This window comes from Pezoporus wallicus, unplaced genomic scaffold (assembly GCF_028554395.1).
Source record: "Pezoporus wallicus isolate ANWC-B61680 ecotype Strahan unplaced genomic scaffold, APGP_CSIRO_Pwel_v1 scaffold_11491, whole genome shotgun sequence".
Lineage (NCBI taxonomy): Eukaryota > Metazoa > Chordata > Aves > Psittaciformes > Psittacidae > Pezoporus > Pezoporus wallicus.
This window is the reverse complement of record NW_026642649.1, coordinates 9,692,931-9,717,917: the sequence shown is the minus strand read 5'-3', so window position 1 is coordinate 9,717,917 and position 24,987 is coordinate 9,692,931. Positions and strand designations below refer to the sequence as shown.

General features: G+C 42.6%; 1 protein-coding gene across 10 annotated transcripts in view; it reads left to right on the top strand.

Moving 5' to 3' along the window:
- Positions 1–24,987, top strand: part of HECW1 (HECT, C2 and WW domain containing E3 ubiquitin protein ligase 1) — a 246,136-nt gene that overhangs the window by 77,291 nt on the left and 143,858 nt on the right. For all 10 annotated transcript variants that reach the window (XR_008975135.1, XM_057431266.1, XM_057431262.1 and 7 more), the window contains 2 exons: positions 2,954–3,278; positions 19,644–19,751. Coding sequence is in view for 9 of the 10 variants with exons in the window: in XM_057431266.1 (XP_057287249.1) it covers positions 2,954–3,278; positions 19,644–19,751 (433 nt within the window). In the remaining variant the exon portion in view is untranslated. The remainder of the gene's footprint in view (positions 1–2,953; positions 3,279–19,643; positions 19,752–24,987) is intronic.

Genomic DNA, 24,987 nt, shown 5'->3' with positions numbered 1-24,987 from the left:
GAAGCAGCTCTGAAATTATTGTTTTGAGGCAGGAATAGAGAGGGATTTGTTTCTGCTGACAGCCAACCTTGATCTTATAACAGTCTTCCAATACCTAAAGGGGGCTTACAGGAAACCTGGAGAGGGACTTTTTGCAAGGGTCTGTAGTGACAGGACAAGAGGGAATGGCTTTAACCTGACAGAGGGGAGATTGAGATGAGACATTAGGAAGAATTTCTTCTCTGTGAGGGTGCTGAGGCACTGGCACAGGGTGCTCAGAGAAGCTGTGGCTGCCCCATCCCTGGCAGTGTTCAAGGCCAGGTTGAACAGGGCTTGGAGCAACCTGCTCTAGTGGAAGATGTCTTACTATGGCTGGGATTCTTATCACCAGGGCTTGCGGGCTGTGTAAATGCTTCAGAGTGTTGCATGGAAAACATGCAAAGCTGGTAATAAAATGTGGAGTGACTGTTTTTTTTTTAACCTCTTTTCTATTTATTCACACAGCCATGCTTGTATTTTGATGGCATTATTTAATCCAGTTAATTATGTGTGTCCGTGGTCCTGTTTGGGGGGGATTTTTTTCAGTTTAGGGATTTTCTTTGTTGCAGGTTGATGTATTTGTGTAGAATCAGTGCTGGAAACAGGAGCTACTCAGATTTCTGGAGAATGTCACTTTCTGGGTTGCTTTCAGATTATGCCATTTGTTCCACTGGCATCAACATACAGGAAAATGGGAGTTTATGGAATTAGAACATAGTGATGAATTTACCATTTTCATTAAAACTGCTTAAGGTCATGCTAAATCTGAAAATAATCAAATGTTTATGTCTGATTTCATTTGAAAGTGTGCAGTTAATTGATACTCTACATCCATTAACATTCAAAAAATGAAAGTGTCTGCAGAACCACTACTCCCGGGAGTAATTTGTCACGAGAAATAAAATGTCTGCTTTTGTACTGAAGTAGCTTTTGGGTAGCATGCTATGAGCGAAGGAACCCATGTTAATGGTACAGACTAATATAGAAGAGGGTGCTTGAAGTTCTTCACATTACTATCTCCCCATTATTCAACCCATAGTAGTTGTCTTGGGTGCTGTTGTGACAGCAGATGCCTTCTTTGTTAAGAAACTCCTGTTGATTTCAAATGACTGACTTGAGTATGAGAGTTGTGTGTGTCCACAAGTGCTTCCCAGATGAGAAAATGTTCACAGCATGTGAGCCCCTGCTTTTTGATGAGAGATGCATTTCCTGCTCACAGGGAGTATTGGTCTTTATACTATGAAATGAACTCTCTTCAAACAGTGAATAAACACAACTGAGAAAACAGGCAGCAGAGATATGATTAGATGCATGGCAAATGCAACACTATGTACTTTGCTTCCTTCTCTTATTCCTGTATCTCTAAGGTAGCCTTTTGCATTCCTAGTTTCAATCTTGCCAACACGTAATGTAAGGTGTAACATTTGTGTTGGAGCTGGTTTTGCTTATAAACCCTGTTTAATGCAGTAAGTGAGGATTTGGGTCAACGGACTGTAAGCATTGTAAGGCAGCGTTTGTAGAGTGACAGCATATTCTTGGGGTACAAACATGCCACTTGAAGTGTTTGTTCTCTGTACAACATTTGTGCAAGAGCCCTAAGGCACAATGATAGGTTTCTTAATGATTGCACAAATATTGGTATTAATGAACAAATTGTTTTTTCAGGACTTCCTGGTCTTCTGTGCTACCACAGTCTTAACAAAGCAAGGGTTAAATAACTGCTTGGCTGGACAAAGAAGCTGTGATTTTTCTTCCGCTTAATTTGTTTGAGTTCAAAGGGATGATTTGACTTCTGATCATGTGAAAAGCATTTCATAGCATACTGGAAAGCTGTCTGGTTTTGTATCTGATGGACTTGACAGCACGGTTGGCAACAGTGGGATAATGGAAGGCTGATGAATAATGAAAAGCCAAGTGATTGAAATAGCAGAGCTGCAGGGAGAGAGGAGGGAAAGCTGGGAAGGAAACTGGCAAAACCAAACAGGCCAGAAGGAAGGGATAACCAGTATTTTGATCACTATCAGAGCATGTCTCCACATCAGAATTTAACCCAGTCATAACTTAAGCATTCCCTGTCTGCCAACTCACAAGAGCTCTTAACTCACGCCCTGTGACGCATTTTGTACAGGTCACTCAGCTCGCCTTGAGGAAGGAGGGTAGGTTGGAATTTAAATACTTTTCCAACGGCTGGGATGATGACTCCTCTGCAGTAACCTTCTCAATTCCAATTAATTGTTCAGTGCATTCCCAAAGTCCTGCTGGAGTGAGTGTGCATTGTATCCCACAGTCACCTGCAAAACCAGAGCAGAGCAACAGTGCCGGAAGCTATCAGCTGTACTGAGACACTGCAACACTTAGTTTGTATTTACACTTCAGTGAAGACACCCCTGTTTTGGCAACAGGGATACCTCCGTTTTCCTGACACTCACTCTTCAGATCTCTAGCAGGGAGATCTCTCTTTGCTAACCAGTGTCTACAAATGGGATACGACTGTGCTTAGGAAGATTTCCTCTGCAAATGTAACACGAATTACTGGGGAGAAGACTTAACGCCGGGTGTCAAAAGTGGGAAGACTGTTTCCTGTTATTAACAGAGAATGGCTCTCTAGCAGTTTGATGGTCGCGGTGTTTGTGCCTGGATGCATGCGTTAACATAGAGGAAGCCAGCTACTATTAATTTCCTCACCCACTGCCAATTGTAGCTTAGTGTGGTGGTGCAAGGCTTACGCTTACACTTGTCATGCTAAGAATTAGGGAGTTGGAGTTGAGTTAGCGCTGTGTTTCCTGCTATACCTTTTCATGCCTCTTGTTTTTGCAATGCCAAATGGAAAAATATCTGCTCCTTTCTCATTCTGATGTACCGCTTCTCCTGAGCTCTGATATCACTGAGAAATGAATACTACTGTAAATGCCCTGCTTTCTTCTTCTCTTTGCAGAATCTGTACCAAAACAGGTTCCTGGGCCTGGCAGCCATGGCGTCTCCGTCTAGGAACTCACAAAGTCGGCGCCGGTGCAAAGAGCCTCTCAGATACAGCTATAATCCTGACCAGTTCCATAACATGGACATCAGGAATAACTCCCATGAGACAGTCACCATTCCTAGGTCTACCAGCGACACAGACCTTGTCACTTCAGACAGCCGGTCTACGCTGATGGTCAGCAGCTCCTACTACTCCATCGGGCATTCGCAGGATCTAGTGATATACTGGGATATAAAGGAGGAAGTGGATGCAGGGGACTGGATTGGCATGTATCTCATAGGTGAGTCCCTCTTACTCCTTCCTCTTTGAGTTTCTTGCTTCTTTTTTTTAGTTATAGGTGTTAGGGAAGTAGGAGCTAATGGTAATAATGTGCTGATACAGCTCCATGAGTGTAGTCTTCCAGTGGGTTTATATATTACAAGTGTGTTTTTTCTGCTCCTGAATTGCTGGTTGCAGTCCTGGCGCTCACTTCTTCTTCAGCAGAGATATGAGGAGGCTTTCTGTGGGCAGATTCTTGAAATTTCAAGATATTTTCATTTGAAAGCCTTTTGGATTTGGAGAAAATCTCTCCTGTATAAAGACAGCCTAGTATTTTCAGGGTTTCCTCTTGAGTCCTTGAGTAATCTGTGACAGATGAGGGGTTTTACAAGTCAAGAACATGAATCATTTAAAAACCTCGTGAAACAGAATAACAGAATGCCTGTTTCTGTATAGCCAAAGGCTGTTTTGATATGAACAAGAATTACAGACTGAGGCAGTCTGGAACTGTCCCAGAGAGTTTTGTTGTGATGGGTTTTATTTATACTGGAAGCTGTATTCAGCTATGCATGTTAGCATGTTTTTGGCATTTGCATCTAGTAAATCCAACCCGACATAAGAGTAATAAATGGTTTTAATACACTTTTTACCTGGTTGGGGTTGGAACTAGATGATCTTAACATCCTTTCCAACCCTAACTATTCTATGATTCTGTATGATTTAGTGTGAGGTGTCTGTACCCATGGCAGGGGGGTTGGAACTAGATGATCTTAAGGTCCTTTCCAACACTATTCTATGATTCTATGGTTGTTTCACATCCCTATAAAATTAGTGGGTTTTTAAGCTGGTTTGGTTCCTATGGAAATAGTCCTGCTGCCTAGACCGAAGTCTGTGTTAACTCTTTGCCTTCTGGTAAGCTTGAACATGGTTGATCAGTTTCAGATGCTTTCCTCTATGGATTAGAGGTCTTAAAAATATGAAGTTTTTAAATATTCCCTGAAAACCAGTGACTTGGAGAAGAAGACAAATTCAAATTGGTGCTCCCACAAAGGGAAATGTTGGTAAAACCTGCCCTGTATCGATTTGAATAAGTGTGCCTAGCACTAAGCATGTGTTTTAATTCAAATGGCACTGTTTCACCTTGCCCAGGTAGTGAACCATGAACAGGTAAAGCACACGATGTTGTGAGTTGGGCTTTCAGAGCAATCACAGGGGGAATTGTAGGGAGCTATGATGTTACTTAAGTGCTTTAACCAGAAGTCTTGGCATCACGTGTTGAGAATATTGGGAACAAAAATGTTGGTGACATAGGGGATGTGAGGAGGTACTGGAAGGGAGGTCTGAGCACGCAGAGGAACTCTGGTGGCACGGTGTTAGGCACTGGATATTGAGTTCAGAGTATTGGAGAAACTGGGAGAAAGGGGGAGATGAGGGTGGCTGTTTAGGATGTGGAAGGAAAGGAATGGGCTTTTCAATAAGCCTGGCTGCAATACTTGTTCCTGTGAGTAACCTCATGAAATACCCTGCTTTAGGCTTCTGAAATTCACAGTCTTTCAGGAAAAAAAAAAAAAGAGACTGGATTTAGAATCACGGAATCACAGAATAGTTAGGGTTGAAAAGGACCTTAAAATCATCAGGTTCCAACCCCAGTCTCATTTATTTGCCTGAACAGAATTACTTGAGGTTATTGTTGAGCTTGCAGTTGAGTGTTTTACTGGAACAGATGAGAAGACAGCAGCCCCCAGTACTAGTCACTAAGAAATACTCTAAGCCTATTCTGCCATAGCACGGGCAACTCATGAAGGATTGTATTGCTTCAGTAAAGAGACAAGGCATACCTTCTGGTGGTCTGGAGTCAGCAGACAGTGAATAGAGCTGTTTCACATCGACTGAACTTGTTGAACCAGGTTTCATGCCTCGGACATCGTATCCAGGGCTGTGAAGACACGTTCTAAATTATTTTGCTAGGTAACCTGAATACACAGAGGTTTAAATGGGCAAAAGAAAATCCACCCTGCTACTCCTGCTTAATTTACTGTATCAAACAGGATGTTGCTCCAGACTCCCCCAGTAAATTGGAAGTGTAAGTTGTGAAGTGGATCCTTGCCCCTGCTGGCTGAATGCCCGGTGTTAATGGTGATAGCCAATGGCTCATTCCAAGAAACACTGCTGCCAAATGAAAAATGAATAGTGTGTCCAGTCCCCAAGAAACCAACAGACTCTTGGTGTCTTTGAAGGTGTTTTGTCTCCAGCCTCTCAGGTTCCCAGTCTAAATGACTGAGGAAATAGCAAGTAGCAGCAGTTCTCATTCCTTTTACTTGTCTTCCCCTCTTCCCACTCCTCCTCTCCCAGAATGTAATGTAAGGTGAGCTTTGGTGTTTTGGTTCCTTTAAAGAACGAACATAGGAGACCATGGGAGATCACTTGGGTTTTGGTGTTAGTTTAATGTGGAAAACACTCAGAATCTTGGAAGTTAATTGGCCCTATGGCTCTATTCACATTAACAAAGTAGGGGGAACCAGTAGGAACGGGCAAAACATCTGCTAAATGTGTTTCAGGGGTTTGGCTTTAGAACAGTCTCAAATCTGGCAGACTGAATGCCCTTGAATTGATGTAGTGCATCTTTCAGTTTAGCATTGTCAGGACAGAACCAAGTCTGTGTGCCCAAAGATCACCACACAGTCTGGTGGAGAAAAAATGGGGACAATTGGAAGGGTCGTAACAAACATGCTTCTGACGTGGAATAAACCACTGTATTCAGTGTTTGTGACCAGTCCATAGGGGTGGGAGATCCAGACACCCCTAATGGCTTAGATTTGAGTGTTTGCTTTTGCACAGATTTTATGAGCCTTCACTCCTGTTTGGAGAGGGAATGTTCCTGGCCTTGTGGATATGACCTTCACAATGTAAACTGATATATGACTATGTTTTGAATTAACAGCCAGACTGGAACAAGAGAACCAGGGAAACTATGAACTTTTCCCAGTCTGTTCGATAGAAGATTAGTGTTGAAGCCTATTATTACCACTTGCATGGCAACGCTGTTAACTCTCACGTTGCTGCTGGCTGTTCTAATGTTTGTCTCAAAGCCAGCTTGTGGATATAGCCCCGTCCTTTTTGTGATATTGGGGTTGATGAAATTTGAGCTGAGAGGTTCGAATGTAGCAGTATTTAATATTGTGGAGAGTCATGAGAACAGTGGGAAATTATTCTTATTCTTGGGGTATCGGGTATAGATTTTCTTTAAAACTGGGTGTTGGGAGCATTAGAGTTGGTGTTTGTTATTTGTCTTGAGGGAGCTCCTGGGTACCCCAGGAAGGGACTATATAAAAGCAGAACAGCATGCAGTTCTCACCTTAGAGGAGTTTAACCATTCTAGGAAATGTCTCCAAATAATTTTATGTGAGTGTTGGTGTTGAAACACATAAAACTCACTCTGTTCCCACCACCGCTGCTGTTTGATGATACCCAGTAAACTGCAGGCTTCAGAATAAAGATGTTCTGGGGAAATACATGCAATAAAAAAGGCTTCCAAAAGAAAAAGAGCAAAAATCATGTAGCTCATGCGTTTTGATACCATGGGGATGCTACTCAAAGCGTGAAGTAACCCAAAATAAGAGCTTAAGGGAGTCCTCCCTGTATGGAAATTCTGGCAGCTTGCTCCCCATGGGAAGGAGCCACAGCCCCTTTTATCACAAGGTATCTGTTTTTTCCGCTCTTCAATCCATGTGCACATTCCTAAGGGTGGCCGAGGGGAAACAGTCTTTGCAGAAGCAGTTAAAAGCTGGATTTAAATCGATTATGAGAATTAATTTTGCTCTTGGTCTCAGAAGGCAGCCAGCCATTCTCTTGTAAAACAGTGCAAAAAAAGGGTAGTAATTTGTGCCATGGCAAAAAATAGTATGGAATATATCCACCCTGTAGCTGCGTGAAAACATCCATACACACATGCATGACTTTGATGATGGGCCATGGAAAAACTCCTTAATTGAAGGAAGAAGAGTAAATGTTGTCTCTGTTATACAGATGTTATTAAGTGTTTGTTAGTTCTTAGCTAAGAAGATGAGCTAGCTAGGTGTGCACACACACAAGTATTGTCATGGAATTCCTTTTCACTTGAATCAAAGGTGAACGTTTTGAGAGGGGAGTTCGAGATGGGCAGTCATGAGGGGAGAGGAGGCCATGAGGGGCTGAGGGAAGATGTTGAGGGGAAAGGAGGGATGGCCATGAGGGCTGAGGGGAGATCATGAGAGAAGAGCAGGGGTGACCATGATGGGAGATCCTGAGGTGGGATATTGAGGGGTGGCTGTAAAGTGTAGGGGTGGCAGCTGTACAGAGTAGGCCACTATGGGGATAGGTGAGGGGTAACTGGTGAGTGGAGATCATGAGGGGCAGCCATGAGGGGAGATCAGTTTGCCCATAGTGACATTATTTAATGGTGGGCTTGGCAGTCCTGGGGTAAGGGTTGGACTCGATGATCTTAGAGGTCTTTTCCAACCTAGTTGATTCTGTGATTACTTTGGTGCATTTTAAGATTAGCCATGGTAAGATGACAGAAAATATGGGAATTGGGAGAACAGGCCTTTTGGGGTGTCTAAGACATACTGTGCCTTCAGGAGTGGGAATGACATTTCATTCCTGCTAAGCTTGAACTCCAGAGATGTTCTAACTTCCCCATATATATATTATATATCAGCTCTGAGCTGTACAGAGGAACCTCTAAACTCTGTAAGAACTCACCTGAGATGTGCATGTGTCTCCCCTTAACAAAACTGTAGCACTGTGAACACCAGAAGTCTTTCAGAAACATATCCACAACAAAAAACACATGTGAGCACTCAAACAGAGCTCTGAGAAATCTGAACATAGCACATCTCTGTTGCTGTTTGCAAATCTCTGGAGTTCTCTTGGCAGAAAAGCTGTGTGTGAAGACAATGTACGCTGAGGCGGGGAGAGAAGCGCAGAACCAAAGCAGTTCTGAATAATGAAGACACCATGTTTGGCTGTTTTGTTTTTAAAAAGCAGGACTCTTATTTAGTGGCTATTGTGAGACAGACGCAATATCTGCAGTTATTTATCTCCAAGTTTTCTCTTTCCCTGTTATCTCATTTACTATTACTATTTGCTACAGTATGGAGCTAGATTAATATGGACTGCTGGCAGCTGCCTGTAGATAAAGAGCTGTCTTATAATTACTGCAGCAGCATTTTAGCTGCTACTAGATTTCCCTTCTGTCATCATCTCCATATCTGATGTGGAGTAGCTAATGAGAAATATTTAAACCAGACTTCTGAAAGAATTGTTTGCTCCAGTGTCTGCACACGCTGATGTTGGTAATTTATCAGGGCTAACATTATATTCTTAACCATATGCAGTAGGCTTTTTTCTTTCAGCACTTCCTCATGGGAAACAAAACATTATTAAAGGCTATTTATTAAATGTTTCTTTGTCCACACATCTTCTAGAGTCTGATTTCCTGTCCATACTTGGCTTTTGACAGAGTAGTTCCTCTCAAATTTATATCAGGAGGAATGTCTTGATGTAATTAGTGACTGAGGTTTAGCTTTAATTTTCCTCCTCTGTTTCAGCTTTTGATGTTATTTCTCTCCCCAAAAGGCAATTCACCATAAACTGACACTGTGGCAAGTGGAAAGATCTAAATTTTTCTTGCTGTCACACTTGGATCAGGACTTGCTTATCCGGCTGTTTTACCAAACATTGAATGTATAGAAGCAGGAAATGTCACGTGTTGCCAGCAGAGATGGAAGGTGTTAGAAATGTGCATATAACGGTAGCAGTTGTGGGTTCTTGTGTTACGGTTCTGAGCCCTAATTCAGGCTCTTTTTCTGTGTTTGGGTGGTTGATCCACCTTCCTGCTTCAAATACAGCCATCTGTAAAAAAAACCACCTCATAGTGTGCCTGCTTAGACCGAATTCTGTTGATGTTTGGATTGTTGTGTCCTGGGGTTACCCATCCTTTCAGTCCTTTTATGGGTCTTGCTAGAGAATCTCACTCCAGTTTTAGGGCTTCCCCTTAATGGGTTACAGAGTCATAGAATGGTTTGGGGTGGAAGGGGCCTTAAAGCTTCCAGTTCCAACCCCCTGCCATGGGCAGGGGTACCTTCCACTAGAGCAGGTAGCTCCAAGCCCCGTCCAACCTGGCCTTGAACACTGCCAGGGATGGGGCAGCCACAACTTCTCTGGGCACCCTGTGCCAGCACCTCAGCACCCTCACAGGGAAGAACTTCTTCCTAATGTCTCATCTCAATCTCCCCTCTGTCAAGTTAAAGCCATTCCCCTTGTCCTCTCCCTACAGGCCCTTGTCCAAAGCCCCTCTCCAGGTTTCCTGTAGCCCCTTTAGGCACTGGGAGCTGCTCTAAGGTCTCCCCTTAAGGAGCCTTCTCTTCTCCAGGCTGAACCAGCCCAGCTCTCTCAGCCTGGCTCCAGAGCAGAGCTGCTCCAGCCCTTGCAGCATCTCTGTGGCTTCCTCTGGATTCACTCCAGCAGCTCCATGTCCCTCTTGTGTTGGGGGGCCCAGAGCTGGACACAGGCTGGGGACAGCAGCCTTGCCCAGCTGTGATCACCTCAGCAAGTTAAGTTTTGTTAAACACCTGCAATTCTGCTCTCTTTGTAAAACATCAACAGAAGTACCCAATGGCTGGACAGCTTGCACTAAGCACAGGACTATTTATTTCCAGAACAAAAAGTGTCAGAGGAGCAAACCTGTCATAAAAAAAGGCAATAGAAAGCCTGCACAAATGCTGAATGGAGAGGGTGTTAGGTATCATAGGACTTGGCAGATATATTAGTGCAGTGATATCAGTTCTTTATTCCAGCATGTCTTGCCTTCACCTAGCTACTCTTAGATCTGGTGAGGGTGGCTGCTCTTTACCAAGCTGAGTCACTTTTTGCCTTTCCCAGTTCTGTATCCTGTGGACCACTTAAGCCAGGCAAAACGAGGATATGCCATTCCCAGACCAACCAAGTGTGACATGAACACAGTTAGCTTTTGCTTGTTTCACCCCTTTACAAGCAGAAACAGCCAACACTTCAATGCAGGAGTCTCTGAATATTTCCAATATATCTGGCTTCTCCTTTTCAGTGCTTCCAAGGTTCACCTCTGTCATTTTTGTGGTGTTAATGTTGTTTGTAGCAGTGCACCAAAAAGCTTATGTAGTTAGTACAGTGTTGGTGTGCTTTATGGTCTTTCAGGGAAATCATGATAAAGAAGCCTGTAGGTTACCAGTTCTTTTCCTTAAATACCTGTAGTATGTCCTAGAGGTGTTTGCCGTGTGCCAAAAGATTCCTGTTTTCATTTAGAATCTCTCCATAAAATAACAGCTATAGTATTACAAACTTCTAAGTGAATGGGTGGAAAAGAGTTTACCACTTCAACTGTCATACTGAGTATGAGGAGAGGGAAATAATGCGGACAGGGAATACAGCTGCCTTGCCTTTTCTCAGTGATTTCCAGGGTCCATATGCCTGTGGATAAAACTGCCTCTGTGCTGTTCTGGGTCCATGTTGCTATATAGCCCAGGCTAATAAGGAAGCCAGTGATGATAACTCACTGAAGCATTTCTGAAGAAATCAGTCAGTGGGGGATAGTGGTGTGCCAAACGCTGGGTTTTGGCCTCAATCCCACAAAAGAATCATAATCCATGCAGAACGTTCAGTCCATTGACTGATAGAATCAGTCATGACACCAACTGTGGACAGCACAGAATTCTTAGCTGGATAAGGCTTAAAGCAGAAAAATTTGTTCTGTAGAGGCTGTCAAGTACTCATGTGGATTTTGAAGGTTCAGCATGTGGTTTTCTTCTCTTAGAGTTTTCTAAACCAAGCTAAACCATTCCCGCTCCTTAGTGTTTGTAACACTTAAACACACCGTTTGTAACATGTGAGTATTCCCATGCTGCCCTCCACAACTACTGTAATGGCTGCGTGTGCATTTAGCTTTTGTAACCTTTCTCATCTCCAGCCCTACAGACATTTTTTTTCCTTCACTGAGGATCTTCCAGTTTGTAATAAGCTTATAATTGAATACCATTTTTCAGATAAAACCACTTCAGATTCTCAAGAGATTCTTTACACTGTGGTGCTTCAGTGTGCATGTCTGAGTTGTGTTTGTTTGTTTGTTTGTTTGCTGCTGTATCAGATCACAAGCTCCTGTCTAACCTACTGTCTGCTCGTAGGTCTTTCAGCATTGCTATAGGCCCATTTTTCAAACACTGCAAATTATTTCCCCCCTATTTAATGGGTGTTGTTAACCTGGACAAGTGTCATCCTTGTTCACATTTCAGATCTTCCTGTGTCCCTTTATATCAGGTCTTTATACTGCCTTGGGCATGCCGCATCTCTTATCTTTTAGCAGATTTCATGCATGCACTGTTTTCTCCTAATCCTCATTTTCCAAAATGCACTGTAATCAATGGGGAGGCTTCCACTGACTGCAGGAACTCTGGAACTGTTGTTACATTAAAACCAAGCAAACAAAACTCTTCCATGTTGTAGCTTAGTGTGTCTTCAGTTTTTCAGTCTGGCCTGAGGCAGTCTTGCTCATCTTCCTTTGGATTCCTCCCTCCCGTTTTAGTTCTGCATGTGAGCTGGATGTCATTAATTGTGGAGAGGTTTATGCAGTACATAGCTGAAGTATAGCTGTGCTGTATTAAACCCAGGCGTGGTCCATGTGCTGTAGTGGTGAGAATAAATCTGGAAGTGCAAGAGCTTTAAAGCAAGAACTGTAGCTGGGACAGGCATAGCTGAAGGAGAAACTGGAGTTATGTAGATAATATCACACTTTTAAGTGTATGCAGAACCAAATGACACCAGTATTATTAAATAGACGCCCATCCCACTGCAACCAAACATCTGCTGTGGGTCTTTTAGCCTCCACAGAAGCTGTTGTTGCGGAGCCCCAGCTCAACAATTTGCTCTTCTTGTTTGTTCTGCCTTTTCAGCAGAAGATCTGTAGTTAGTGGAGAGCAATAGATGAGTGACAGGTTGCACTGGAGGACAAATCCCAACCGCTTCAAGGATGCCATAGAAGAATAAGGCCCATTGCCACCAGCTCTGATTTTAGCCAGAGGATCCATAGTTGCAGGGAATGAGAGAGAAGTCCTTCAAGTGACAGAGCTGAGATTCTCAGTGTGGTTAGTTCCAGTGAAAGGAGGATTGGGCAGTGAGGAAGAACTGGATCCACAGTTCATCCGGACCCTTCTGAAAACCCATAGGCATATCAGTGTGATTGGGTCTCTCTACTTTGCAGTCTTGTTTGCTTTTTTAATTGGTATTGGTGTTATGAAAGATCAGGATGTATCTCCCAGCAGTAATTTGAAGGATGCTGAAGGGTAACGTTGTATATGGCTCTGAAAGCCACATGTCAAGGGTGAAAGTGTTCTGCTGAAAATCTTAGCTCTTTGATTTTGCAGGTGTCCTTTGGGGTTTATGTGTAGTTCTTCCTGATTAGGTGGTTCAGGTTTTAAAACCACCATGCCTGCCTTTCCTTGTGTCTGGAACAGATTTACTTAGGACATCATCTTCTGCCCGCAGTGGCCAAGTATTGTTGCAACTTTGCCATCTATATCCCTATTTTATGACAGTTTATGCTCTTTTATCTCCCTACTTTCTTTTGGTCTTTCTCTTGCCATGTCTTCCTCTCACTGCTATTCTCCAGTCATTGTTCACATTTTCCCCCTCCCAGTTTACTTTTCTTTAGGTGGGCAGGGGATTAATTTTTATGGCATTAACATGGAACCTTTCATGTACTTCAAACAAAGCACCTGCAGAGCTCTTACATCAAGGACTGAGCTTTCAGGATTTGCCCTTGTTTTCCAGAACTCTTCTCCTTTGGAAGCTGTAGAAGGAATGATGCAAACTGCGAATTGCAGTATATTCATTGTCTGCAGGAGAAATTGGCAAATGAATTAACAGTGAAGTTTCGATCCACATTGGAGCTGGGTCTGTAGCTGCTAAAGTCAGTGGAAACATTCCTATTGACTCCCATAATGAGAGCCATTATTTGTGATATTTATTTATTTATTTACTGTTGTATCTGTATAAATAAGAAATCCGTATGTGCATCTTCTGCATACACTTCTCATTAATAGCTCGTCTCCTGCAAAATGATAAGCATTTGTACAACTCTTTGGAATTAGGGTTTCCAAAGGCTAGGTTTTGTAATGGTAAATTGTTGCAAAAGGAAACCCTGTCATGGCCTGATAGAGCTCATTACAAGCTGCACTTGTGAATTGTAGGGGCTGCTGTCATCATTTTCTGTGCTTCAAGTGATAAATTGGATGGTAAGAGAAGAAACATTAGAAATAGGAAGCTTATCCATGGCTTATACTTGTATTATCTAGGGTAATTTTATTTTATTGATATTCTGTGCTGTATAATGTAGCTTTCCTGTAGCTTTCAATGTAAATTGCAAAACAGATCAACCAGAGCTCAGCCTCTTTGTACAGAAAATGATTTTTAAAAGCAATTAGCTAACTGTCTTCGTATGTCATAATAGCTAGGGCATATTGGCCAAAAGCACTTTTAAATTCCAAGCTAAGGCAAATTTGTTCTACTAAAGACTATAGGTCCTTCTGTAATTTCAGGAGTACAGCATTTCTTATTCATAAGGGATCGAGACAGAAAGTGTAGCTTCTATTTTTACAGCATGATTGCATTAAGTTTATAGAAAGCAAGTGTTGTAATATGGACTGCTAAATCAAATTAGTGATGGGTGAGAGGCTGGAATACTGTTCCAAGTTCAGGCACGTATCTGACATTGTGCTTCTGTTTCATGTTATTTGCTTCTTTGAAGGTAACCCCGGTTATTCTGAATGTTGTAGCTGTTATTCTTGGAGAATGTGGAAGGATAGACTGATTATGGGTATCAACAAGTTACTGTGTGAGAAAGGGGAGTAGGTTTTTCATTTCTGCCTCTTAAGTAAAACCAAACTGAGCAAAAGAGTCTCTCAGCTATTTATAATTGGAACTCCATCAGTCCTTCTGAGGAAGATCTATTGACTATTTGTTTGCTTCTCTGTGGGAATTTCAGGCAAGCTTTCAAATACTGAGGTCGTGTCTGCTTAGTGCAGGCTGCTGACAGCACTTGAAGTCCCCATTACGTTTTTTACAGATCCTTTTGAGAATTGGCCTTTATCAGCATTTCCCTATTTCCTCTGAAGAACAGCATGCTTTTTGTCAATTGGTTACTGTCTTTCATCTGAAAGATAGCTTTCTTGGTGGCCATGGTTCTTTATCTCTCTCTATATATAGTTCTTGTGAAGTATATTGGGATTGCTCAGCATGGAATTGATAGCACAGAATATTTTTAGCAATGAAAAGCTGTGCTTGGAGGTATCTGGTTTGGTGAGGACAAGCAGTCTGTCAGAATTGCTGCCGGCTCCCAAAGCCCTTGTTAATGTTTGCCTCTAGCATGCCTTGTTCCCTCTGGCTGCTGCTCAGGCCCGGCTTCCTGGCACCGGGTCATGCATCACCTGCTCCCTTGAGGTTCTCTCTAGGGACTGTGCGGATGCAGGAGGTCTGACGGCTGCTGCTTCTGTCCCAGCACAGCTTTGCAGGTCTGCAGCCGCCTTCCCTCTCACCAGCAAGAGGCAGCTGGCACCTTTGTGTGCCCCAGAGCAGGGGAAGCGGAGAGCAGTCTGCTGGCTCCCCGACTTAGATGCCCTCAGCATCCCTGTCTCGACCAGCTGAAGATGTTCAAAGGGCAGCACATTCCGAACACTCCCTCATTTGGCACTTTGCTTAATTATTTAGCTTTTTACCGTCCAGGGAAATGAAGCCACAGATTTTTGAGCTATCACAAAGTGTTTGCTTTTTGGCCAAGCAGGACCAAACCTAGGCTATGCAACGGATTGCCAGCTATGCAGGAGCTAGTTTAAAGGTTAACATCATTTAAAAAATAGAGGGAAGAAGATGCATTAGAATGGTTCATTGGAAAAATGTCAAAAGCCATTAGCTGCTGGCTGAAATATATGAAAAGGAGCAGCATTAACTCTGCTCTTCCTTTTGTGTGGAGGTGAAATGAAGCATTTCAGTACTTACCTTTGGGAATTAAGATGCAACATGTTTTTAAGGTCAGTTCTTTTGTTATAGGGCTTCTCAGCAGAAATATGAAATAATATCTGTTTTCATTTGCACACACTCATTCTCTTTAACATACCATACTGTCTATTCGCTTACAGCATAAATGCTGATAAATATATGTATGCACATGCACATATATGTAGTGTGCTGAAAAGCTCTGTATTTCACATGCACGATTTTCTGTGTCAATGTGCTACATGCATAATGTCCATGTTCAGGGAATAACATGCCTGGAATAGAATCACCTGCCAACTAAAACAGGTTGATCAGGCACATTCATACATTCCAAGCTCCTGATGAATTTAAGTTACTGCTATCTTTAACATGTCAAGGGATATATCTTATCTTTCACTTTCCAAAAACACATACCTTCAAAAACTGGAAGAGAAAGACTTCCCTTTTGGACCTGCATGTGTTTTTCTAGAGCTAAAATTTGTCTGGCTTAAAAATCGCAACTAATGTAAATTTCTACTGGACTAAAACTAAGTTTTATTTCTTTAGAAAGAGGGCAGTACCTGCCTTTTCAGAAGAGACTGACAGGGCTTACATCTGGCTATGGAAAGGATCTACATACTGGATTTTTAAATAATGACATTTGTAAATTGGTTATATTTACAAAGATATTTTTATACTTAAAGGCTCCACTGCTTCTACTTGGGGTGAGCTGCATATTGCAGAGCTCCTTAAACTCCTATGAAAATATCCTTTCTACTGCTTGAGCCTCTATTTAATCAGTGGCTGCTCTCCATAAACTGTGTGCACGTGACCAGCTCCATGTGCATGCATTCCTTCCCTGATGTGCTTTGTGACCTGACCTTTTGCTCTGGATGCTGTCCTTCCTGCATACCCACATCTCTCATCTCACCTCTGCGTGCAGATGTTACTCAGTGAGAGCAGCTTATTCCAGCTCTCCCGTGGTCTTGCCTGTCAGCTAACCTGTCAGTAACCGTAGATCGGCTTGCTTATCCCTTCCCTTCAAGAGTCTTCTACCTTGGGGATGCAGATGGAGAGCGGTCGTTTTTCTCAGCCTGGCTTTCCAGGTTTCTTGCATGTTTCCAACAAAAAGTAGGAAGGGGCTTCCTGCAGTCGTCCCTGCTGGCTCAGCTTGCAACAGGGACGTGATCTGGTTTGGGTATGGGCATATGTTGACATCGCTGTCAGAGAGATTGCGTGATGCAGAATTCATGCTGCCTTTGTGCCAGCTGTGGGAAGCAGGAGACAGCCAATGCAGTGGAAGTGCCAGCTGGCCCCCACAGATACTATACCTATGAACACAGCATTCTAAATCTGATTGTGCCACTAAGCTCTGGCCTAAAATGTCTGTGATTTCCTTAAGCAAGGCTAGCTAGCCTACCTCAGTGAAGCCACCTTAAGTAAGCATGTTATTTTATAAACAACATATCTTGAGGAGCAGTAATTACCATACATCTTAATAACATGGCAGCCATTGGAGCATCTCCAGCGGCTTACAGAGCCTAAATAGGACAAATAAACGTCACTAGTGATAAAGCCAGAGAGCAGCATGCCTGAGTTGAGGGATGTCCTCTCTGAGGATGTGGGGCCGGGCAGGGTTCCCAGGCTCCAGCTCAGTGCATCACTGCAGTATATGCTCACATTTAAGTATAAAGGGTTTTCCCTGCCAAAGCAGAAGAGACAGCTCATAGGTTTAAATCTCCTGGCGTGTTTAGATACGTGTTCCTACTTCCATAGGTTGATGTGGGTGATTCTGGATAGTCTGTATGCAGGATAGTCCTTCACTAAAGGTGGTCATTAGTAAGCCAAAGCTCTGAGAGCAGTGTTGTGTATTTTCCTGCCCTTTTTTTTTATATAGAATTTGTCATTTAAAAGAAGCCACAACCAGACACAACATACAGAGGAGGAACAGAAATCATTCCAGGGGATTTTACCATTGAGAGGTCTACCACAGAGATGTACTATGTGAATGTGCTGAAAGAATTCCACTTGAGGGGCAGTCGTGAGGGAAGGTTGTGAGAGGTGAGGAGGGGTGGCCATGGGAGGTGAGGGGAAATCACAAGGGGAGCTTATGAGAGGAGAGCAGGGGCGGCCATGGGCCATGACAGATGGCCATGATGGGAGATCTTGAGGGGAGATTATTGAGGGGTGGCTGTGAGGGGTAGGGGTAACAGCTGTACAAAGTAAGCCATTATGGGGGAGTAGATGAGGGGTGACTGTGAGTGGAGATCATGAGGGGAGATGTTGAAGGGAAATCAGTTTGCCCTTAGTGACATTATTTCATGGTGGGCTTGGCAGTCCTAGGGTAACTGTTAGACTCGATGATCTTAGAGGTCTTTTCCAACCTACTTGTTTCTATGATTCTATTTTATTCTATGAAACAGCTGGCGAAATAATTGCTGACAACTACCAAGTCAGCAAAGGGAAAACGTATTGTAGATAGCATTGCCAGTTATAATTATCCATTGCAATCATTAATGACCTCTTTAAAAGGATTTCTGTTGTAAACCCCTCAAGTGACTGGCACCAGAGTTCAGTGTCAGGAGCCCACTTACCTTCCTCCTTTGGGAGCACAGCTATGTAAAGCCAACAGGACAACATTGGCATCTGCTTACTGCTTTATTCTTTCAGTGAAAGAGTAGTTTCCATTGATTTAGAAGTCTATTTTGTTTAACGTCTGTGTGTGTGTGTATATATATAGTATTACGTGTCTTTGAGTCTCTTGGCTTTGTTCATTGGGCTGCCTCTTCTGCTTTGCAGTTTGTCACACTGTCAGTCTGTCCTCAGGCATAGTGTCCCTTGTTCCATGGCTTCATCTTTATCTTCTCCTTGACCTGTATGATAACAAGGCGAGTGAATGCTTCATAGCGTTTGATGTATTTTAATCTCAGATGAGTGGTCCGCGTTTTTCCTTAGCCTTTAGGGCAACTGATAATTGATGGGAATCATCTTCGGAACCAAGTCTCAGCACCCACCCAGCCACCCAGGACTGTTTCCAAGGTTGAGCTGATTAAAGAGCATTTGTACAAATCTCTGTTAAAATTAGAAGCCCCCCTTGCTGAGAGGAGGGCATCCAGGAGGCTGCTGGCTGCTCTCTGCAGGTAGAGACCACAGCCCTTTAGTGCGAAATCCATCGCATGCCCTGGAGCCGCAGCAGTGAGGGTCCCTGCCTCAGCCCTCCAGTTTGCCGCCATTTTGGGCTCCCACAGGCCACTGCTGTGAGCCCTGCTCCCTTCTGACAGGCTCTAAATGTCCTCTCATGTCTGTCCTGGTTTTGCTGTGCTGTTTGTATTTAGTGATGATCAGACCCACATGCTGGCCTTCTGTGGTAGCAATGTGTGCATTTCTGTTTGCTTGAAAGCTCAGTGGTCAGCGAGCAGGGCCCTGGTGCTGCAGCGCGGTCTCGCTGGCTGCTCATTTTTAAGCTGCTGGATAAAGGGTCAAGAGCCAGGCCCTGACCTGGGCGGGGGGAGATATGTTTGCTCACATCTACACTGTGTAGGGCTTGCAGATTGGTGTGGAAAGAGCTTGTTGAAGCAGCCTGCAATGAAACTTGGAAGCAGACTAAACATTGTCATGTGTGGACAGCCAGAAGGGCACTCCTCAGGCTCACTGCCGGCCATTTATTTGCATGCAGCCCTGCGTTTGCAAGGCAGTTGCTTCGTCAGCCTTGGCTTGCAATGGTTATGTAGAGATTATTCACTTTTATAGATGACTCCCTCAGCCTGAAGGTCAGTTTGGTACTTTGGCAGCTGCTGGGTGTCTCGACACACTGCGAGGGGACAGCATTTTGCTGTCAGTCATTTGATTTTGGAGGCCGAGAGCTGAAGGCATGCAGTGGGTAGGATTCTGCACAAATGAGTATCCTTCACAGGGCGCTGCAAGAAAGAACCACATCTGTTGAGATATGAGTGAGTGCAGTACAGATGCCTCCATCTGTTTTCTGTGGGGTTTTGGTAAGGGAAGAAGCGGGAGGGGAGATTATTTCTTGTTATCATTCTCTCTCTTACAGCTAGATAATTACGTTTAATTAAGTAGGGCTTCTTCCATGCCCAGATAGGTGGTTTCAGTTCTGAGAATTTTGTAGGGATGTATCCATTTAACATTACATTTCAGGAAAAGCCGTGACTTTTAAGAACTGTACTTTGTAAAAGTATAAATGAGTGAAAAAACTGATCTCTCAGCATGTGGTGCCAAGCCGTCTAGCAGCTCTAGTATGTTCTGTCAAGCCAAAGGCATATTTTTAGCCTGATTCTCTGCTATAGATGATGTCGTAACAGGCGCTTGATGAGACTGTTCCCTTTGTTTACAGATGAGGTCTTGTCCGAAAACTTTTTGGACTACAAGAACCGTGGTGTCAATGGCTCTCACCGTGGTCAGATTATCTGGAAGATAGATGCCAGCTCTTACTTCGTGGAGCGTAAGTATTTTTGCAATCCTGCTACAGTATAATTAATTCAGTCACTTCACAAAGATAATTGGCCTGCTGGAGTTCTTATGATGGTTTTATGCCCCATATGTCCCTTAGGAGAGGCCAAAAATGTTACCAAAATCTTTGAGTGTATTGAGAGGAACTGAAACATTTTATGGAGTAGAAAAGTATGGTTTCTGCAAGCAAATAAATTTTGTGGACGTTGACTTATTTACGTCTTTTCAATACAGTTATGAGTAAGTGTTTTAACCTATTTGCTGTTATTTGGACTGTATCTTTGGTAATGACCTGCATTAACTTTAGCGTAGTATTAAGGAAAAGAGGAACTCCGGCATAATCTCAGACAGTTTCACGCTGACTTCTCAGGGGAAAACTTCATGGTGTATCTGATTTCTACCAAATTTGAGTGGATTCAGAGGTAAAAAGGGTCAAGTTCTAATCATCATGTAGACTGATAAAAAAATAACAATATGTTGTTGCAGCAAGGTACACAGTTTTCAAATTAATTCTTCCTCATTATATTCATATATTACCCAAGGCATCTGATGCAATGCTGTGTAACTCTTTTCCACCCCATTAGCAATCAAAATACAGAAACACTGAATTTGCTTTTGCAAAGTACCTGGTACAGCAAGTTAGTATTTCCAGCCTGGACTGTCTCACATCCTGGAACACAGTGAACCTGACCATTCAAGTCATTCTCTTTTTGAAGAGTTACATGTGTTACTGTGAATGGAATTCACGGTCATCTTTAGAGAACAGAAGTAGGGTACTCAAAAGGCTGGACTGAGACCTACAGCAAAACATCTGTGGTGAAAGAGCTAAGTGTATCCTTAGGGAGGAGTTAAGCATGAAGAAGCCTAGCATAAGAACATTTTCAGTTCTTCAATTGTACGGGATGTTTCCAATGTTCTACCTTAACTTCTGGGCAAAATTCAGCAGTTTCATAAAAGCAAAACAGTCTGGAGGTCTGAACTGGTATATCTGAACAAAGTATGTCTGAACTGCCTGAATCTGAGAGCAATCAACAGAATCTTTAATATAACCTAAACTCTGAAGGATTTGGAAAGGATGTGTGTTATACATGGTTTAATTTATCTGTGACTCTTGCCTCAAGTATCTGGTACCAGCAAAGATGCTACCTGCAGACATTTTACAGATACTCAATCCTAGAAACAGGTTATCTCTTTGCATTACGAAGCACTGCTGATGGTCTGGGATTCCTAGTGTTAAGTTAAATTGAGCATGTTGTTCTAAAGAATTAAGGGAGCTGCTGAAATGTCTATAGGACATAGAAGATGCTTATATCCTGTTTTTAAAAAAAAAAATTTATGGCAAATCCTTTAATATATAAGCACATTGGGTTTAGTTATCCTGGTTTTGGGGCAGAAATACATCATCTAGTTCCAACCCCCAGCCACAGTCAAGTAAATAGAGTTATTACTTATTTTCTGTATTTTTCATCAGGAGGCATATATAATGCGTTTGGGAGTATTTTGTTCAAAAGGCTCAATGCTCCCCAGTTAGTTATCCTTTCTTTCCTGCATTTTGAAAATTAACAAGCAAATGAAGTATGACACTCTAACTATGTAACCTGTAGTCATTATACATAAACTCACTGTTTAGGTAGTTAACAGAATATTGACATCTAATTCCTGAAAGTAGTAATTTGCATGCAATACCTGGAATTGAAGTAAGTAAAGGAAAGAGTGGCCGGAAGTTTTCTTCATGGTAGCAGATCATCACAACAGAAATCTTCTGTTGGATGTAGTTGTAATGATAATTATTGACAAAAATGGCAACCTGGAGACAGAAATTCTGCGCATGCTGCTGTTGTGGGCAGCAGAAACTAGCAACATTGTGAGAGATTTGTAGAAGTGCATCAGGAGTGGAGCACGCAAAGGAAAACATGACAAGAAATTGAAACAATTTTTTGTGTGTTAACTGTACTTCTTGTACCTTTATAAAACTCAAATTCTGCAATTTCAGGTGCTTCTCTGTTGCTTAAGCTATGCTTTCACAGTGTTCTCAGTGGATTGCCCAGTCCGAGTCATTAAGAGTTACTTTTTCTGGTATATTTAAAATCTCAGTAGGTTAAGAAAATGCTTTTTGTGTGGTAGGTCAGTTACATCGCAAACCAGTTTTCTCTTTTTGAAACATGCTTCTTTCTTTTGGGGGTATCTGGGCAATATATGTGTGGCTTTTGAATTTGCTGGTAGCCTAAGGCTGTCTAGAGGGCCCCATCACTTTTCAAAACAAAGATAATTCCTTAATGCATACACATACCACAGAATTTGTGTTTGGTTTAGCGATCTACTTTTTCCCCTTGCAAAGGGCTAGTACTGTTCCCAGAGAAGTGCATGCCTTTCCACTTTGCATATCACAAACTTACAACATAATGTTGCCAGACAGATAATGTAATTGGTGTGAGGCAGTGAGGGAATTGCTTCCAAATTGGAGCAGAAATGCCAGAATAGAGCTTGCCTTCTGTTAGTACCCAGCAAAAAAAGAAAGCCTTAATGGCTGCAGAGGCAGTGTTGCAGTATGGCCAGTTGTGTATTTCTGCAGTTTATGGTTTTATGACAGCCAATGATAAACAGTAACCATCCACTGTAACCATTAAGTGGTTGTGGTTTAGGAAAGGAAGGAGGGAAGACAGCCCTACCTGCCACTGGGATGTAGACTTTGTGTTAAGGCTTGGAGGGCACTGCAGTGAGCAAATCAGCCTATAATAGGTTTTCTAGGAAAGTAAACTTGCTCTGCTTCACTGCAATTTCTCACACACTTTTTTGGCTTATACACCAATCCAGAGAGAGAGTGTGGAAGAGACCATCTCACTGAGGTGAGATACAGCATTGTCTTGTAAGCACAGTATCAAAGTACCATATCCTTAAAATGATGAGAAAAGTTTTGATATGGTTCAGAATTGCACTAAAATTAGCCAAGTATCTGGGACTCCTGCTAATCTACTGGTCTTTCTGTAGATTGTTTTATCACCTAGCAACTAAGAAAACCATTTCCAGGTGCAACCAGTCACCTGTGTGGCACTTTTATGTGTAAACTTATGCAGCAGTTGTTTGTTAAAGTTGTTGCTGGCAGTGTTCAAGGCCAGGTTTGGTGGGGCTTGGAGCAACCTGGTCTAGTTGGAAGGTGTCTGGGCAGGTGGCAGGTGGTTGGAACTGGATGATCTCCAAGGTCCATTCTTAACCCAAACTATTCTGTGATTCTATGGCTGTTATTAATATCAAAGATGAATGATGGGCCTTGCAGAAAGCAGAAATTATAGTTCTTTATTCTGATTGACTAGTAGGAAGGTAATGGTAAAGAAAGCATGAAACTGAAGTCAGAGAGAGGTCCGAGAGATCCTGGTACATCTGCAGATAGATGGCATATGTTCCAGGTCATTGTCAATATATGCCATATGTGTGTGTGTTTATGGAATATGTATGGAAATGTCCCCAAAACTGACAGGCAGTCAGCCCTTTCATCTGGTGCTCTCTCTAGAAAATACATCTTCTGCATTGCTTTAGGAAGCTGATATAAAGGCCAGTTTCAAAGTATGAATAATAGAAGGATGTTGTAGCCTCAAATGTACCCAAATAAATAAGGCACAGTCATATCAACAAGAGCTTTAATAAAGCTGGAGTATTTGTAAAGTTTTCTTTTTCCGGGACAGGCTGTTGACAAGTCCAGCCCACTAAAATAATTTCCTGTTTCCTTTTATGTTACCCCAGTACCTCTCAAATCAGGTACACTTCACTTTATGAAAGAAGGCATGAGGAGAGAAAATAAGAGTTAAGGCTGTTGAAGTGCATCCTGCTATACCTTAGAGCAAATTAGAATATGCTGCATGACTTTAACCTTCAGGAGTCCACAGATGGTAAAAACGGAAGCCGCACAGAAGCACCTTCAACAGTGTGAAAACTGTTCAGCAGAATGGTTAAAGGTGTCAGAATAAAACCAGATATGAAGCAGTAAGAGACTTGTACTCCAGAAAAATACATCTACTGTGCTTGTCTCTCTCCCAAGGAAGACATACTGTACTTTGAGATTCTTTCTCTTCATTTCCTGGCACAAGCAGTGGTTTTATTGGTGCTTTCTGTTTATTTTCTACACTACACACAGTTGCAAAATTTCTTCTCCTTTTCCTCAGCCTGGCACCCTATCGTAGTTCGGTATTCATATTTGAGCCAGGCTTAGCTTTGGGAAGAGGAGCACAGGCTGAGCCTAGATGAAAGCATTTCGCAGCTCAGGGCTGTTAAGGTTCTTCAAGAACCCTGTGCTTTGGAGCCTTTGATCAGCCCTTTAATCTGAGCATTTGTTACATTTCCTGTTAGTTTTTGTCTTACAAAGTCTTTCTGCTCCACGAATGTCAGCAGCAACCTGTCATAAACAGAAACCTAGGTCAATCCACACAAGGCATTAGACAGCTACTTCTCAGCTCCCTACATGCTTGCACTATGGTAGGTTAACTGAGAGACTTCTGTGAATCAGTTTGTTCTCCATCTTCCTTTCCCTTTCCACAACTTGTTTTGACACTTAGACATATTTTGTTTGTATTGTGGAGATCGGGGCTGTTTGTTTGTTCCCACACAGGAGAGAAGATGTTTGTCTTGCAGGGTGCATGCTTGGTGACACCATGCTGGGAGAGCTTGGCTGGTCCCCACACTAACTGCTCTCTGCTTTTCATGTCAATGCAAAGAGAAATTACAAAAAATCTCTGCTTGCACAAAGCTGGTACTGAAGTGGGAGCTCTGATAGGGAGTTTCTGAAAGCTCTCTTAAGGTGAACTGGAAAGCTTTAAATGAGAAATAATGCCTGATCTTAGGGATCCTAAAGTCAGAGCAAGTCTGTCTTCACTAAACCATAGTTCCCAGTCACAGGGACCACAGCTTACATGGTCTCTTCTTCGCTACTTAACCCTAAACAGGCATGGATGTTGTATCAATGCATCAGAGTCTGGCCAGCATCTCATTCCCAAGGCAATGGTCAAGAAGTTGCAGTAACATTTAACTGAAGGTTTAGTGCTAATTACACTGAGCCTTGGGGTGTTTGGCCTCTGGTTTGGACACAGGGATGTGCTTGTGTTTGGGAACTTCCAGATTTTATTAGTTGCCCTTTTTTTTTTTTTTTGGTTAGTGTCTAGTATCTCCCATGAAGAGTAGATCTTTTCTATCTAAACTACTGTCCTGAAAAGCTAAGGCCAGATTTTTGAACATATAAG